The 18865-nt window shown below is 43.2% G+C and overlaps 1 protein-coding gene across 1 annotated transcript; it reads right to left on the bottom strand.

The window, feature by feature from the left end:
• Nucleotides 1–6991: 6991 nt before the first annotated feature.
• On the bottom strand, nt 6992–16753 carry LOC141126979 (neutrophil collagenase-like). The gene is made up of 5 exons (XM_073613075.1): nt 16590–16753; nt 11995–12215; nt 9585–9733; nt 8925–9050; nt 6992–7746 (listed from the first exon to the last, which is right to left on the bottom strand). The coding sequence occupies exons 1-5, from the start codon at nt 16698–16700 to the stop codon at nt 7568–7570; spliced, it is 786 nt and encodes a 261-aa protein (XP_073469176.1). The 5' UTR covers nt 16701–16753; the 3' UTR covers nt 6992–7567.
• Nucleotides 16754–18865: the final 2112 nt, after the last annotated feature.

An 18865-nucleotide genomic window follows, 5' to 3' on the forward strand; every position in this document is an offset into this window, starting at 1 on the left:
ACATGCACACGTTTTATCCTTTTCCCTGCAAGTGCAAAAAATGTCCTACTGTGGGCTGACAACACAGCACCTTTACTGACTGAAAATCAAAATAAATGGCGTCAGCCCTGCCAAGGTGTCTTTTAAAGAAGTACATTATACCCCTCCTCCTCTCATCTCCACAGCATAGGGACTTAGTATTTTTGAAGTTCAAAGAAAGAACTAACTGTGAGGCAGTGTTGCCAACCTACAAGGTTGAAATATACTGACACAACGAGTTCGAGTTTTTATTGGTTTTGAATTCAGTTGTTATGAAAGGCAATCTATTTCTGGACTGCCACCTCCTCTAATACCTATAATAAGAGATTTTACCTGTGAAACTATTTATTTGAAAGAGTCTGTTACTTTATCTACTGAGTTTTTTGCTAGCTGATCTTTCAAAGCACTTACACTCAGCCTCACTGCTGTACTCTGCTAATTCATTCTTCTGGAAATCCAAGTCTCTGAGAGCACCATGTCACATGGTGTCATTGCATACATGGGGTTGAGAATGTAACCCCCTCTTTCATATTACTGTAGTTGGAGCTTGTGAATGTGCACAGTGAATTTGAGTATAAATGTGTTGGGGAGTAGCAAGACATGATGCCGCTGTACCCTTTATGTTTAATGTTATGGTTTATATCTATTTTTTAAGCTGAAGTCCACAAATACAAAGATGAAATATGGGAACTGTTTTATTTCTCAAAGGTTTTGTTCTTCTGTTTATGCAGTCCTATGGGCTAACTCCACCTTTCTTGCCATTTTACATGTTTCATCCATATTTAGGTTCTGTGGACAGCCACCTGTTGGATATATACAGTATGCACCCCTGTAGGTGGTAAGAGGGTGTTGTTAGCATCTGCCATTGCCAAGCTGAGCATGGTTACCACCCAAGCGTGTCAGCACAGAATGCGAGACAGCTATCCACAGATTGCCCACACACTTCCTGGTTAGCTTCCAGAAGTAAATACAGCAATCATATGATTGCTGCCTACCTTTGGTGCAAAGGGAAATCTGCAAAAGACTGACTTGCCCTTTGCATTAGGCTTCTGATGGACATTTTGGGGGCGCTTGTGTCTGATCAGACACAGAACTCTCAAGAGACTTGGGTAGCCATATTGTACCCAAAGAGGTTGTATATGGCCTCTGCTAGGTCATATTGGCTTGCCCTGCAGTGTGGGGATTATAAATTAGGAACAGAGACCCATTGGCTAGGGAACAGACAGGGAAAGGCTCCTGTAAAGGAGGATCAGCTTAGGGTTGAATGTATCCCCTGGAAACTACCTGGTTTGGGGAAGAACCCTTGCATCATCCTGCATCAGCATTGGCAAATTCTTGCATCCTTTGTTGCCGTCACCCTATCTGGAAGGCCCTGTGAAAGATTAGGGCTATCAGACTAGAACACTGACCAATTAAGGATTTTAATTGTAGGATTAGCATCCTAAATAACTTCAATGCTTCTAGGACATGCTTCTAACCTCCTCTCCCCCTGCTGCTACTATCCTTGCCATAATTACTGGCAATTACTGGCTGTCAAATTGACAGCTGGGAAATGCTATGTATTACATAGCAAAATGCAGCTGCTCCTGTGTAAAATGACACTTGCTGCAAGTGTCATTGAGAAATATAGTGTAATAATGTATTTTGTATTTACTATTTCATTCATATGTTGGTCAAAGGTGTGACCCTTGAGCTGCATATGACATCAGTTAAAGAAACCTTCAAAGAAAAAAATATCTTAGATAAAATGTACTCCTATTGCTCCCCCTATCCTTAGTTAACTATAATAATCAATAATTAACTCACCCCTCCCCTTTGAGCCTTAGTTTTAATTTTTTTGATAATTTTTTGTTTGTTTTTTACCGTATTGTTTTCAATTTTTAGCATTTTCAGTTGTTTTACTTGTTTTCTTTCAGTATCATATAATACAAATTTGCAAAAGGAATGTTGTTGCCATTTGCCCATTTTCATTTTAGTATAATTTTAAACATGACACATTTGTCCCACAAAAGACAATATATGTATTAATTAATCTCAAGTAATAAAAATACACCAAATAAACAGGTACATAGTACAAAAGTTAAAATTGGCCAATTGTTAGGAGGTCAATTGATTTCACCCTAATTCTGGAATGGCTGCACTTCTCTCTTCTGTCACTAGGTGGTCGGGTGTCTGGTGACATTAGATAAGACAAGGACATTGCAAGGACAGATTAGGAATGAATGGGGTATCTCAGCCAATGAGCAGGGATTTTCTTGGGTACCTTGGTCTGCAGGGAGAACCTATTTATTTGGATGGAGTCTGTGCCACCTGGACAGCTGTTTGGGTGAAATTGTGTCGTATTGCCCCGGCTGCTAGGCCAGAAACCCAAGGCCTATCCCGGGGACATCTGGCTGCCAGTGCTGTCTTAATGAGTGGGCACACCTGGGCACTGCCCAGGGGCCCCAGCTGCATGGGGGGCCCTGCACTTTCCCCAAAGCAGCTGGCCCTTGAGCCCACACTGCCCCAAAATTGGGGGCCCCATGATGACACTGAGAGTGATGGATACAGGGGAGACAGGCTGGCAGTGGTGCGCTGTGCTGTGCAGAATGATAGCTATTATTTCACAGCCATCAGAGAGGGGCAGGGCCGGAGTACCAGTGATGCTCTGACCCCGCCCCATGCAGCTTGAATGCTCAGGACTCGAAGGCTGCGGGGTAGAAGCTGGAGTGGGAGCTGCTGAGTCGGCAGCACTGAGAGCCTGCCTGCGGAAGTAGCATTGTGGATGGTGTCATGGTGAGCCCAGCTGTCCAGCACTGTTTGCACCAAAGGGCTTGGAATGTCCGAAGGGATGCTCCCTCCTCCACCCCTCCTTCTGCCTGCTTGATTGGTATAGGTGAGTTCAGTGCTGGAGGTGGGCACATAGCCAAAAGTTTACATGCACTGTATCTCCACTGGAAAAGGGGGTACTACATGGATGGAATAATGGTGCTGGGGGATATCAAGGGTTTATGGGGGAAAACAATGCTGAGGGGGGTCTGGGGTGTATAGGGGGTAGAAATGCATGGGGTAGCTTGGGTGGCTATAGTGCTAGAGGTATCAGGGATGTAGAGAGGACACAGTGTAGGGGGTATCAGGGATGTAGTGGGGTCACAATACAAAGGGTATCTTATGGTATATGCTAACAGTGCTGGGGGGATATCTGGGGTGTAGAGGAGTCAGAGTGCTGGGAGAATATCTGGGGTGTATAAGGGTCAGAGTGCTAGGGGGGTATCTGGGGTGTAGAGGGGTCAGAGTGCTGGGAGGATATCTGGGGTGTAGAGGGGTCAGAGTGCTGGGGGGATATCTGGGGTGTAGAGGGGTCATAGTGCTGGGCAGGCATCAATCTAGCAGATATATTATATGCACAGGACAGATTTGTTATTTTATGTATGTAGTATTTTCCCACTGTTTCTTTGCTGTACAGAATGATCGTTCATATAGTTAATGGGGAGCTTCACCCAAAAGGGGAAGCTCCGCTTGTCTGCCTCCTACCTACTTGATGTCTGCTTACCTGCGCTGTCTCCATTGTAGGGGCCCCAGAGCATTACTTTACCCAGGGGCCCATGATGCTATTAAGACGGCCCTCAGACCACAGGACATGGTTCCAGTAATCCATGTCCTTAGTCTGCTTGTCTTCAGCAAACTGTTTGCAGGCTTTCTTGTGCATCATCTTTAGAAGAGGCTTCCTTGTGGGACGACAGCCATGCAGACCAATTTGATGCAGCGTGCGGCGTATGGTCTGAGCACTGACAAGCTGACCCCCTCACCCCTTCAACCTCTGCAGCAATACTTACAACACTCATACGTCTATTTCCAAAAGACAACCTCTGGATATGATGCTGAGCACGTGCACTCAACTTCTTTGGTTGACCATGGCGAGGCCTGTTCTGAGTGGAACCTGTCCTGTTAAACCACTGTATGGTCTTGGCCACCGTTCTGCAGCTCAGTTTCAGGGTATTGGCAATCTTATAGGTCATCTTTATGTAGAGCAACAATTCTTTTTTTCAGATCCTCAGAGAGTTCTTTGCCATGAGTTGCCATGTTGAACTTCCAGTGACCAGTATGAGAGAGTGAGAGCGAGAACACCAAATTTAACACACCTGCTCCCCAGTCACACCCAAGACCTTGTAACACTAACAAGTCACATGACACCGGGGAGGGAAAATGGCTAATTGGGCCCAATTTTGACATTTTCACTTAGGGGTGTACTCACTTTTGTTGCCAGTGGTTTAGACATTATTGGCTGTGTGTTGAGTTATTTTGAGGGGACAGCAAATTTACATTGTTATACAAGCTGTACACTCACTATTTTACATTGTAGCAAAGTGTCATTTCTTCATTGTTGTAATATGAAAAGATATAATAAAATATTTACAAAAATGTGAGGGATGTACTCACTTTTGTGGGATACTGTATCTGAAGACAAAGGGTTCACATGATATCAAATATTAAAGGTAAACCAAGTAGGTCATAGCATGTCACCTTAGCAAGATTTTGGCACATATTTTCGGTACAGACTAGCAGTAAAATAAAGAAAAGTATGCAGAGAGAGAAGGGCACTCAAAAAAGTGGTTAATTTTTAGAGTCCTTCATTTTTTCCACTCCGTTATTAGGTTTATACTAGAAAAATGGAAGAAGAAAAGGGAAACAATATTTTTTTAAAATAATTTTTATTTTAATATATTTTCATGCCATGAATGCTGCAGCATTAGGCCACATTACTATCTGTTCAACTAGTTTTAGAAAAAATAGAGTTATAGTATATAGAAAGAAACAGATACCATTTTATATGGCATTCATATTTTCTACATGTATACACCATGTTGTCGGCGGTGCTGTTACAAGGTCCCGCCCCCTAGACCGGCTGGTGTGATAGTAGATTGAATCTGTGTTCCGCCTATCACACGAGCTAGGGGGGCGGGACCTTGTTACAGCACCGCCTACAACACACAGACTCAGCTCTGTGACACACAGCAGGAGATGTCCGCTGTGTATGTGATCAAGAGCAGGCTATGGTGAGTCTGCATTCATAGGCACAGTGAGGCCACATTGATGGGCACATTGAGGCTGCGATTTTGTGCACAGTGAGGCTGCGATTTTGGGCAGTCAGGCTGCAATTTTGGACACATTGAGACTGCATTGATGGCAAAGTGAGGCTGCGATTTTGGGCACAGTGAGGCTGCAATTATAGGCACAGTGAGGCTGCATTGATGGGCACAGTGAGGCTGCGATTATGGGCACATTGAGGCTGCACTGATGGGCACAGTGAGGCTGCAATTTTGGACAGTCAGGCTACGATTATGGGCACATTGAGGCTGCATTGATGGCACAGTGAGGCTGCGATTATGGGCACAGTGAGGCTGCGATTATGGGCACAGTGAGGCTGCGATTTTGGGCACAGTGAGGCTGCGATTATGAGCACATTGAGGCTGCATTGATGGGCACATTGAGGCTGCGATTATGGGCATGGTGAGGCTTTGATTTTGGGCACAGTGAGGCTGCGATTATGGGCACAGAAAGGCTGCATTGATGGGCACAGTGAGTCTGCATTGATGGGCACAATGAGGTTACGATTATGGGCACATTGAGGCTGCAATAATGGGTACAGTGAGGCTGCAATTATGGGCACAGTGAGGCTGCGATTATGGGCACATTGAGGCTGCATTGATGGGCACAGTGAGGCTGCGATTTTGGGAAGTCAGGCTGTGATTATGGGCACATTGAGGCTGCATTGATGGCACGTTGAGGCTGCATTGATGGCACAGTGAAGCTGCGATTTTGGGAAGTCAGGCTGCGATTATGGGCATGTTGAGGCTGCATTGATGGCACAGTGAGGCTGTGATTATGGACACAGTGAGGCTGTGATTATGGGCAAAGTGAGGCTGCGATTTTGGGAACAGTGAGGCTGCGATTATGGGCACATTGAGGATGCATTGATGGGCACAGTGAGGCTGCTATTATGGGCACAGTGAGGCTGCGATTATGGGCACAGTGGGGCTGCATTGATTGGCACAGTGAGGCTGCATTGATGGGCACAGTGAGGCTGCGATTTAGGGCACAGTGAGGCTGCGATTATGGGCACAGTGGGACTGCATTGATGGCCACAGAGAGGCTGCGATTATGGGCAGTCTCTGACCATCTCTTGTCTTATATCATGTCTGCAGTCTCTGAGGGAGTAGGGAGAGGTGTCAAGAGTGGGAGTGTTACCAGGATGGGGGTCACGGGAGAAGCCAGATGTGTGTGGACTGTGGAAAGGAGACTATAGTATAAAACCAGAGCCACCACGCTGGAGCCAACTGACTGAGCCCTGCATGGTGCACCTGAGAGGAGGTCAGTGACAGCGCCGCCAGGCCAGTCTGAGAGGGGATCACTGATGTAAGGGGGGCATAAATACAATAATGTAAAGGGACACTGATATAAAGGTTTCCCCCTTATATCAGTAAACCCCCCCTTACCTTAGTGGATTCTTTATGCGGAAGGTGGTCTCTGGTCACCAGAGTCCCCCCCCCTCACATTCCCAGAGTTCCTGGGGTCCCCCTTGATGATTGACCACTGTTACCACTTTTAACTGGAATTTTCTTTATTATATATATATATATATATATATATATATATATATCCCTAGCCCTATGTGCTTTCATATCTGTCTATCTATATATAATACACTCTTCAAATGTGCTTTAAAATGAAATGCATAATTTTTCCTTTCATGAACAAGAAAATAATGACGTTATGATTTTGGGCTGGTATAATAATGCTACGGAGCTGGTATGACATTTTTTCCAGGGCTGGTTTATATTCCCAGTCTGGCCCTGGTTATAGTCAGGTTAGATGATCTGTGCATGCATAGGGTTTTTTTCATACAGCTCACCCATAGCATAGGAGTAAGAGAAAGCATATACACAAGAGAAGCCGAGGAATGCACAGCAAATATGACACAGGCAAGTCTAAATAATGATGTATGGTTTAATATCTGCATGTTACTATTACGCGTTACGTAATGATTCTGTTGATCATAAAATTGACAAAAAAATATTTTAGCATAGGTGCAACAAAATGAAATACAAATTATATTGTGCTTTGTATTAAAATATATAGTAAATGTATTTCAAAATATATACACATGTGATGTGATAAACTATATAGCCAAATACTTGTGAAAACCTGACCATCACACCTATAGAATTTTGTTGGGCACTCCATTTCAAAAGCATAGCTATTAGTACGGAGTTTGCCCTCTTTGTGGGTATAACAGCCTTTGCTCTTCTTGGAAAGCTTTCCACTAGATTTTGAAGTGTGCCTGTAGGAATTTGTGGTCAAAGGGATTAGTGAGGTCAGTTGTTCACAACTAGGATACCAATTTATACCAAATGTGTTCAATAAAGTTGAGGCCCATACACAACAAATGTATCAATCATGAGGCCCATAAACACCAAACTCATCAATCATCAATTTGAAGGGTGTCCACATGCTTTTGGCCATATAGTGTATGCCTCAGTTCCCCTGGATGGAATCTTCTCTCCAGATCTTATTTGCGCCTTCTGCCATACAAGGACTGTATTCCATTGATGTCATCTTGAGACAAGCGGTAGTTGTCTGTGTTCACATAGCGATAGGTTGGAAACATCAAAGCTCTGGGATCATTAGAGTGAGCAAGACCCAAAGAATGGCCAAATTCATGTGCAGCGACCAGAAATAAATTGAAATCTACAAGGAAAGGTAATTTTCTTTGTTAAATATACTTTGCGTATATTTTGAAAGCCTCAAATACTAAAAATAGTCTGTCCACTTTGCAAGTAAATTTGCGCTTTGCAAGGAAATTTTCCCCAGAGCATAGTGAATGTGCAGATATTTCATTTTGCAAAGAATGCCCAATCACATGCAAGGAAAATAAAAAATGGCACTTTTGCTTGCACGTGATTGGATGATGAAATCAAGAGAGCTTCAGCTCTTGGGCAAAATCCCTTGCAAACTGAAAAGCGTATGTGTCTTTAGTAAATCAATCCCTTAGTGTTCATTTGTTAAGGATTATGAGAAGCTTTAATTCACAAAGCTTTACCATACACAGTGGAGTTGATTAAGTAAAAAAGTAGAGCATGTTTACTTTGCAAGGTGAATTTTCATTTTGTAAGGACACTTTGACTTTGAGTTTAGTGAATGTGGTGGAAGTTCACTATGGACAGACCACCCAATCAAATTCAAGATCAACTGTATTTGTGTTTGTACATAATTGGAAGTCAGCAGGCCTTCATGTTATTCACTAAGCTAAGGGAAAATTCTCTTAAAAAAAATAAAAATGAACTGCTAAGTAAATAGCCTGTTTGGCTTTGGTAAATCAACCACATTATGAAATTTACTACGCATTATATTGATAATCTGTTTACAAATATTACATTGGCTAATTAGCAAAAGGGCCACATCTCATCATCAATGGAATTTATGAAAATATTTAACATTAGGGCTGTGTGTTGAGTATATATATTAGAAAAATGTACGTAGACTTTAGATCAATTTAATCAATGCTTCCTGGAAATTTTATAAAAAAAAAAAAAAAAAAGTGGAAATAGGGGAAAATACAATTTTTGCATGCAAGCCCTGAATCAAAACCAGAAGAGTAACTGATTTTTGGCCAATCTGATCTGAGAATTTTTGTATGCATGGCAGTGGAAGGTTAGAAGTGCAGCATAACATGCACTAAAATAATAATGCAATGTTCTGTCTCATTGTACTACCCTCAGTAAAAAAAAATGGTTTGACCTGGATAAGACATTATCCCCAGTGAGTGGTTGCTGTAATCAATAATTTTCAGACATTTCTAGAAGTAATAATTAGAAATATTTAAAATAAAACCAAAACAAAGGATGCATCAACACAAAAAAAAATACCTGCTCTGGTATTTGTCCATCTTTCATCTTCATCAAAATGGGCATCACCACCTATTCCTTCTGCTGGAGCAAAGGCATGGGCCAGTATCCCATTAGGACCATCAAAAGGAGATTGATCACCATGTGCTGTAAAACCGGTAATATTATAATATTAATACTATAGTTACAACTGCAAGTCATAAGTCAGTATCACCATAGATTTTTACTTCTCCCTCTGCACTTGCCAATAATTTAATAATACTGAAACAATTAACAACGAATGTGGTAAGAGATTGACTGGGAACTTCCTCTAGAATTATTAAGCGTTATAAAAAGAAGTAGGTGGTGTATTTTGCCTGAATAATTCTGAAACTGAAATATCCATTTTAATAAGGCGGACACTTTAAAGAGGAAATATTCATACCGTTACTGCTTATCGGATCCTGATGCTGCCCCCACAAAGTAATTGTTGCCAATACCTGGGATTCTCAACAATTGCTCACTCCAATGGCAGTGAGTATTCACAGTGAACAGGAATTGGCTTTTCATATAATTGAATAATTGAAGTTAATATTCAATCCGTATATTGAGTGAAGATTCTTAACTCCTTTAGTAAATAAGTCTAGAATGTCAGTGTAAAAAATGCATATTAAAAATAAGGCATTTCAAACATTAACTTACCTCGGCTTGAAAATTGAATGAGTATATCTGCTGGTCCTCTTGTGACCCTTCTGAAACTCAGAGGAGTCACTTGGCTCCAAACATTCAAAGCCTTCTGTATTGAATCATCAACCACACGCCTGGGTAGGTCAGGAGTATAATTCTGTATTCTGTTTAAAGAAACCAGAGGAAAGAAGTAAGTGAGCTGTGCAACTCATTATCCCATGTAAAGAGGGCTGGTCAGTTGTGCCACAGACAAGATATTGTATTCTCTCTTACTGTATAAACAATACTTACTGTAAATAATGCTCTAATGCTTGTATTTATGCACTTTGGGCGTGCCTATACTCTTTAAAGTTCTAGCTAAGAGCTGACACCCCAAGGTGCCTGCTATTACCCTTATTAGCTCAAAAAACCCGTGTGGGCTTACCTTTGATTTAGTCCTGCCTATTGTTTTCACTGATACTGTAGACTGATTTACCTAAACCTTATGGCTAAACTCTACCAACCACTTTTCCCCTGTCCAGTGAGCAACCCTCTTATTGGCCACTGAGGTAGTATTTTTGGACAGTGGATTGACAATTGGTAGGGCTTAGTTAGACCCCAATATCAAAATGAATACAAATCAGAGAGGAGGATCATTTTTTCTAGCTAAAATATTATTAGGTGTTCCTGGTGTACTGTATGCTCTTAGCCAGAACCTTTACTTTTAAAACTTTGAAATGAAATATGGATTCACTAGTTATTATTGTCTATTATTGCTATTATCTCTTCCTCCTCACAGGGCAGATGGATAGCAGAGGGAGCCATTGGCTCTTGTTGATATCAATCAAATCCTTTGATGATGACTGGGCGACGGAGTTGAGCCCTGCTGTCTGTGTCTATAGATGCAAGCAGCAGGGCTCAGGATCAAGTCCGCATGCTCCCCATAGGAAGCCGCTCTTAATGGGGACACTAGGCGAAGAGGAGGAGCCAGGAGCACTGGCAGGGGACCCCAGAAAGAGAGGCTTGGAGCTGCTCTGTGCAATCTATTCATTGCACAGAGCAGGTAAGTATAACATGTTTATTATTTAAAAAAAATAAGGTTTAGAATTACTTTAACTCTGATTCTTTCCTTAAAGGAGAAGTCCAGCCTGAGCTTTTTAGGCTGGGCTTCTCCTCTGGGTCACAGGAGTGCAATCCGTTTTGCACTCCTGTGACCCGTTTTCAGCGGAGAGCGGTCTGAAGTCCGCTCTCCGCTGACGTCACTGGAATCACCCGAGGCAGCGCGTCATCCCGACTTCCCAAGTCTGGATCCGCCAGCTGCCTTGAATGATGGCAGTCTCAGCAAGCCTCTAAGTCGCTGAGACGGTCGCTCCCAGTCCCTCCACAGCTCATCGTTCCAATAAGCGTGGAGGATCAGAGCAGGAGATGCTGACTGACAGTCGAATAAAGTGAGTGATTGCGCTGTGATAAAAAGGGGAATAGTAGAAGAGGAAGGGGAAGGGGCTAACTCAAATGTATAGAGAGGTGAGTGAAAAAATAAAAAAATAATATATTTAAAAAAATATAATAAGCATGAGGGCTAGTATCATACTAGCACATGAAAAATATTGTAAATACTGAATCAAAAGAAAATAAAGTTCTCAGTGCAAAAGGGCTAGTATCATACTAGCACATATGTGGTAACTCAGCAAATACTTATTAGAAGAAAAATCTCAGTGCAAATATCAGATGCTGACTGACAGTCGGCATCTCTCTGCTCAGGGAGGAGTGAGAACCGAGCCATCCGCGGTGTTCAGTTGCTCAGTTCTCAGTGCAGAGGCAGCGGGGGACAGCTGCAGCATCGGTCTGATGCTGCATCCACCTAGATAAGTATGATTATGCAAAAAAAAAAAAAAGAAAACCATACTTCTCTTTTAAATAGAGATCATATGAATAAATGCCAAGGCAGTAGCTACAAAATGGTATGCTGCCGTTTTTTTTTTTACCTATGTATCATCACATCAAATCACAGTGCTCTTAGAACTGACTGTATTTCTACTTTCTCTTACTATTTTTTTGTTTACATGCTTTTAATGGAAGGTTTGTGAATACTCATCTACTGAATGTTTAAAGCAACCACACTAGGCCAGATCATAACTGGGTTGATCGCTCTAGTCACCAATGTTAAACACCTCAAGAATTACTTTATTTTTGGATGTAGGGTTAACAGGGTGCCCTTTAGGGTGAGACTCCCATAAAATCCCTTTGACCCAGTTATGTATAAATCTGAAGAAAAAATTTGAAATACGCACAAAGTACAATAAAGAACAGAATCTTCTCTTCACTTCTGTCTGTCTGTCTGTTACAAAACAAAATACATCCCACCCAGGAAAAACTTAAACCTCATTTCAGCAGACGTGCCATCCTCTGCTATATCCAGGGCTGTGAGTAAGTCTGTTAAACATACCTGTAGGTCAGGGAAGTTCGTGGCCATCTTGGTCTTCCAGGGAAGGCTCTGAAATTTGCTACATCAGGCATGCCACATCTGGGGGTTTTCATCATATTCATTGTGTTTGTGTCCAACCTCCCTGTGATCCTGAGTCCAAAAAACTTTTGCATTTCTTTGATCCTATCTTCAAATGTCTTTCCTGATTTGCTGGTCAGTATATAAAATTTGTTTAGGTAGTCCTTGTGAAAAAAAAGAAAACATTAATCTTTGTAAAATCTGAAGTATAATTTGCCTTCCCTGGTTCCTCATAATCATTGTAATAAATTTAAAAAACCCTTCCATTTTTATTACATTCTTTATATTAGACCCAGCATCAATGTGTATTTGTGCTTCTCATCTGCAATGAAGGCAGATCATGGATGGTGGGAGGCAGTGGCGGCTGGTGCTCAACATTTTTGGGGGGGCACAAACAAACTGAAGAATTCTAAAAAAAACCCCCCATCAATTGCAGCCTCACTGTGCCCATCAAACGCAGCCATTGTACCAAACGCAGCCACTGTGCCATCAAACGTAGCCACAGTGCCATCAAACGCAGCCACTGTGCGATCAAACGCAGCCACTGTGCACATCAAATGCAGCCACTGTGCCCATCAAACGACTTTGCCCATCAAACGCTGCCACTGTGCCCCAAATGCTGCCACTGTGCCCATCAAATGTTGCCACTGTGCCCCAAATGTTGCCACTGTGCCCATTAAATGCTGCCACTGTGCCACAAATGCTGCTACTGTGCCCCAAATGTTGCCACTGTGCCCCAAGTGCTGCCACTGTGCCCCCCGCCGTCTGCCCAGGACTTACCTTGTCTCGGGTGGGCAGCGGTTGATGGCGACAGGTGGCGAGTGGTGTCAGGTGTCCTCCATTTCTTCCCTGACCCCAATGTCTTCTCCCGCCCGCTCCTCCTCTCGTACTCTATGATTGGACGCCTGTTAGGCCACCAATCACAGCGCCTGTCATTTCAGCCAATCAGGTGACAGGTAACACCCGGCAACCTGATTGGCTGAGAGGCGGTTCAATCCCCATTCGCTTTGCTAACATACAGCTGAGTGAGAGGAGAACGCACAGTGTTGCTTCCACTTTGCACATTTTTGGGCGCCTATTAGAGCCTATGGTTCTAATCAGGTGCTCCTAAAAAACACCCCCGCCGAAAATGGGCCAGGCACCTGAATAGGGGGTGACAGCAGCGACCATAGATAGATTTATGCAATGCATTAATCTATCTATGGTGATTAGAGCGGTGCAGGAGAGGGGGGGCGGCGCTCCTGCGCCCTTTATGGACGCTCCACCACTGGACTGGGAAGGTCCTGCAGGGTGCTTTACAAAGCTTCCTGAAAACACCACCTCATCCTACCACAGTGATCTTTAGAACAAGAAATCTGACACTCCCAGAGGATATAGCAAACATAAGTGAAGCAGGTGGTGGTATAGGCAAATATATTTTTTACTGCATTTCTTTACATTTTAATTTAGCACTTTTTTAGCTTTATACCAGTGTTGCCTCTGAAGTGTGGCTTCTCCTCTCTGAAACAGCTTTCACTTTGATACTTCTAGCTAAGTGTTTAACTTCATAACGGTTGGTGCTAAGATCCACCTGCTACCCTTTCTTCTTGTCCAGTAAGTGCTCACATTGTACAATTAGGCAGGGGGTGGGTGGATCTTAGTGCTGGAGTCAGGAAAGCCAAGTTCCTAGTAATAATAACGTGAAACTAGGACAAGAGAGGACAAGGTTCCTTGACTAATATTTATAATATCAGACATCCTGTATTACCTTTAACTTTTAAAAATTAAAAAAGTCTTACGAGTTTGTGTTAAAGCGGGGTTCCACCCAAATTTTGAACAATATCTGTATGTATTCTCCTCCTTGCCTAGATGCTGACATGCCGTTTAAAAAAATTTAAATCGCCGTAATTACCTTTTATTTTTCTATTCTTCTTTGCACTTCCTGGTTCTCCTCCCGTGGGAGTAGGCGTGTTTCTAGCCTCTCCCAGACTCCTGGGAGCTAGTCTCAGGCTTCCCAGGATGCCACTGAGCATGTGCGGGAACGAGCGGTGAATGCTGGGAGCACAGCATTCACCACATCCAGGAAATAAATGCTTGTGGGCTTCAAATGCCCACAATGAAGATGGAAACCGCCTGCAGTGAATAATATAAGTTATTCTTTCCGACGAAATCTGACACAGGCGGACATATTACACACAATATGTGAGTATGTAATGCTGAGAAGAAAAGTTTGTGAATGAACTAAAAAAAAAAAAAACGATAGATAGGTGGACCCCCGCTTTAAGTCTCTCTGATATCCTCTTTTAGACAATTCTCATCTGAGCAGATGTTCCCATTGGAAGATTTCGCCTCACCTTCTGTTAAGGCGACAGCCATAAACTGTATAGATTTCTTACTTTTTTGTCCTTATATCAATGGTTATCAGGACAAATAGAGAGGTAAATCTCCTCAGATGATACACAGACAACAATAAAAACACATTAGAAGAATCATTCCCAACGAGGGTTCCTCTAGAGCAGTGGTTCTCAACCTCTCTAGTGCTGTGACCCCTTGATAAAATTCCCCAAGTTGTTGGGACCCCTAACAGTAAAATTATTTTCGTAGCGTTGGTTGTCAGGAAAAACAAGTCATTTGCGTCCCTAACCCACGGGTATTTAGCGCTCCCTGAGTCCCTTCAACTTGTACAGTATTAAAAGCACTTATGGTACATTTTAGGATGTACCACTCCTTCTCTCTTCCTTTTCCCCAACTCTCTCTCTAGCTGTCTTTCTTGTTCTTTCTCTCCTTTTTTCTTTGCCCCCCCTCTTTTCCTCTCTCTTCCATGTGTTCTCTATTTTTATTCCTTCTCTTACTCCTTGGTGGGGGGGTGGGGGGAATGGGATGAGTGGCAGTGCTGGTGGGGGGTGGGATCAGTGGCAGTGCTGGTGGGGGGTGGCATCAGTGGCAGTGCTGGTGGGGGGTGGGATCAGTGGCAGTGCTAGTGGAGGGTGGGATCAGTGGCAGTGCTGGTGGGGGGGTGGGATCAGTCAGCGGCAGTGCTGCTGGGGGGTGGGATCAGTGTCAGTGCTGGTGGGGAGTGGGATCAGTGGCAGTGCTGGTGTGGGGGTGGGATCAGTGGCAGTGCTGGTGGGGGGGGTGGGATCAGTCAGTGGCAGTGCTGGTGGGGGTTGGGATCAGTGGCAGTGCTGGTGGGGGGGTGAGATCAGTCAGTGGCAGTGCTGGTGGGGGGGTGGGATCAGTGTCAGTGCTGGTGGGGGGTGGGATCAGTCAGTGGCAGTGCTGGTGGGGGGGTGGGATCAGTCAGTGGCAGTGCTAGTGGGGGGTTGGTGGGATCAGTGACAGTGCTGGTGGGGGGGTGGGATCAGTGGCAGTACTGGTGGGAGTTCTGATCAGCCAACTTGGGTGCCCTTGATCAAGATCATCTGCTGATCTGAGAACTGTAGTGGGGACTTTTAATGGCAACTATAATCACAGGTAGTATTACTCACTGTGTCTCAGGCTTCACTGTATCTTTGACTTTGTGGTGTCTCGTAGCCGAAATCAGGAGATATGGTCTCCTCCAGCCCCTGCCACTTCACATTCCTCACCAGTCAGCTGACCTCTAGTCTCTGCACCCCAGTCATGCCGTGAACTGAATGGGCAGCTGCGAAAAGGCAGGGAGAGTGGTGCGGGCTTCAGGAACAGCCCAGGATTTGGTGACCCCTGGCAAATCGTCATTTGCCCCCCGAGGGGGTCCCGACCCCCAGGTTGAGAACCACTGCTCTAGAGGCTGCTAGGGGTTCTTTTAACTGTAGCAGATTGACCTCCCATTTGATGGTGCTTGCATAGTTCCATGGTCAACACCACTTTCCAGAGCCAACCAATGGTATTTTTAGTTGTCTGTAGTTTTGCATTCTGATCACCAATGTAACATTCAACCACTGACCACCAATGTAAGGGGTTTATTCTACACACTGACCACCAATGTAAGGGGTTTATTCTACACACTGACCACCAATGTAAGGAGGATATTTTTCCCACTGGCCACCAATGTAAGGGGCATTTTTCTAACTGACCGTCGATGAATTGGCTTTAGTATGGGTTCCCTGGGACCTAAAAAAAATATTTCAAGAGTTCCTAGGCTGTAAAAAGGCTAAAAAAGACTACATTAGAGGTTTTAACCATTCTTAAAGCTATTCAAACACGTAAAAAAATTTGAAAGGTTCTTCTATGGTATCAACATTTTTCAGAAAAAAAAAACAATACTCTACGGGTACATGGCTTGTTTTTATAAATTCTGATACCATAATAAGAAAACAGCGTTTGAATCATTGAAACAGACTTGTTTGCCTATACCAACCAAATTCCATCATTTCTTTGTAGTAACAAAATTATTATGCGCAGTTGCCAAAGATAACATTATCTCTTTGCCTTTGTAACAATTCTCAATTCTAGAAGGTAAATACCATGTACATATCTGTAGAGATCTATACATCAAACCAAAAAAGTAGCAGAATAAGATGTGGGATAAATGAAAATTCCTCTAGAAAATAGGAAACTTCAGAATGCTTCAAACCTACCAGAGCAAACTTCTGATCCCCTGGAGTGATGTCTGCGTCGTTTTGTGGACTTGGCATTGCAAATGCTCCATAGAACAGTGACAGAAGAACGAGACTTCGAACTTGGACCATTGTGGCAGTCAAAGCACACAGCCTGCACTGCTTTGTACCCTTCAAGGCACCATATTTTATAGTGGAGGGTAGATGTTGCAATATAGTGACTCATTGTGCAGTTCACCAAAATCACCTGACCCTTTTCCAAGCTATTGTTAACAACCCACGCATTTGATTTAAAGTAATCTATGTCTGCTGAAAAGCCACAGCATAAAAATAGAAGAAAACTTCCTTATTTTTATTGCAAAATTCTATTGCTCAGAAGTTGATTTCGTAGAAGATTTCTGTAAGTTACAGTTTGTAAAGGTAAAATGTTTCTATGTTGAACTTAGAGCCTAAGTTTTCCATATTTGGACTTTTTTTTCTAGCATTATTTACACTTCCTTTCAAGGATTGACACACTAAATTCTAAGATCCTCAGTGGTGCTATGAAAATAACAACCACTGAATTTGTAAAAAAAAAAAAGGGCATTTGATATTAGATTTTAAAATGTATTCACAATTGTAAAGAGACATTGTCACCTTGCCTATACAGGGAAAATTGACAGAGGTTCTGCCAAGGGTCCCAACCCCCTTCTACCTCCCTGCCTGCACTCCTTTGTCAATTCTTTCTTAGTTACATCTGGAAACACTACCCAGTGCTTTTGCTATAGAAGGGCTTGTAACCTGCACCCTTGTAACAGTTCTCAGGCCCAGAAGCCAATCAATAGGCCCAAGTGTTGTCATGTGACAGACTGACATTTCTTATTTCAGTGCCGGTTGTATTGTGAGATATTGCAGGCATAGTGATTAAGTAGGGTCAGGATATGCTCTTTTCAGAGACACTGTTGCTTTCCCTCTGCGGGAAAGATGACACTCATGACAGTATGTCTTTAAGATTTGCAAATGCCTGAGTTGAATAAGAAAAAAAATATCATCATCTTCCACATTGACCTGTATAATCATTCACAAAACTACTTAAAGTGGAGCTCCACCCAAAAGGGCAAGCTCTGCTTGTCTGTCTCCCCTCTCCCCCCCCCCCCCCCGTGCAACATTTGAAACCTTGTGGAGAAGGAGGGGGGAGTGGTTACCTGGTTTTGACAGGTACCAGCTCCCACTTCCGGCTGAGTTTGCCGCGGCGAACTCAGCTGGAAGTTTGGCCCTCACCGCAGCTAGACCACTGAGAAAGGCTTCACTGCCGGTTTCCCTTACCCAAGATGGCGGTGGCAGCACCCGAGAGCCAATTCAAGAATTGGCTTGGGTGAGGACACTGCAGGATCGATGGACAGGTAAGTAACCTAATAGTAAAAGTCAGCAGCTGCAGTACCTACATTTTTTTTGGGGGGGGGGGGGGGGTTGGCTGGAGCTCCTCCTTTAAGTGTATTTAAACCCAAAAGCAACAATTTATTATAGTGCAGCTTACTAGTCCTAAAATGTGGTGGCTGCATTTGTTTTCCTTTTTTTTTTTTTTCCTTTTTATTTTCACCTGGTGACCCCACCAGTCTGTTTTTTTTTTTCAACTTCCTTTAACAGACCAAGCTGTCCAGCAAAAGTGTCAGTTAGAGGGTTGAGAAAATCAGTTTACCACTGACAGGAGTAGGGTGCCTTTGGCCAATCATGGCTCAGGGGGACTAAGTCCACGCCCCACACTATATAAGGCCGTGTATAGTGTGTGAGATAGATTAAGCTAGATTAAGCAGGCAGGTTAGTTAGTGGCAGTGTATATATATATACTCTGCATTTAGCATAGATTGTATATTTAGTGTATACTCTATATTCAGTCAGTGGAGGCAGTGTATTTGATATATATACAGTATCTCACAAAAGTGAGTACACCCCTCACATTTTTGTAAATATTTTATTCTATCTTTTCATGTGATAACACTAAAGAAATTATACTTTGCTACAATGTAAAGTAGTGAGTGTACAGCTTGTATAACAGTGTAAATTTGCTGTCCCCTCAAAATAACTCAACACACAGCCATTAATGTCTAAACCACTGGCAACAAAAGTGAGTACACCCTAAGTGAAAATGTCAAAATTGGGCTTAATTAGCCATTTCCCCTCCCCGGTGTCATGTGACTCATTAGTGTTACAAGGTCTCAGGTGTGAATGGGGAGCAGGTGTGTTCAATTTAGTGTTATCGCTCTCACTCTCTCATACTGGTCACTGGAAGTTCAACATGGCACCCAGGCCTGGACTGG

Source organism: Aquarana catesbeiana, linkage group LG02 (genome assembly GCF_042186555.1).
Source record: "Aquarana catesbeiana isolate 2022-GZ linkage group LG02, ASM4218655v1, whole genome shotgun sequence".
In the NCBI taxonomy this organism is placed as follows: Eukaryota; Metazoa; Chordata; class Amphibia; order Anura; family Ranidae; genus Aquarana; species Aquarana catesbeiana.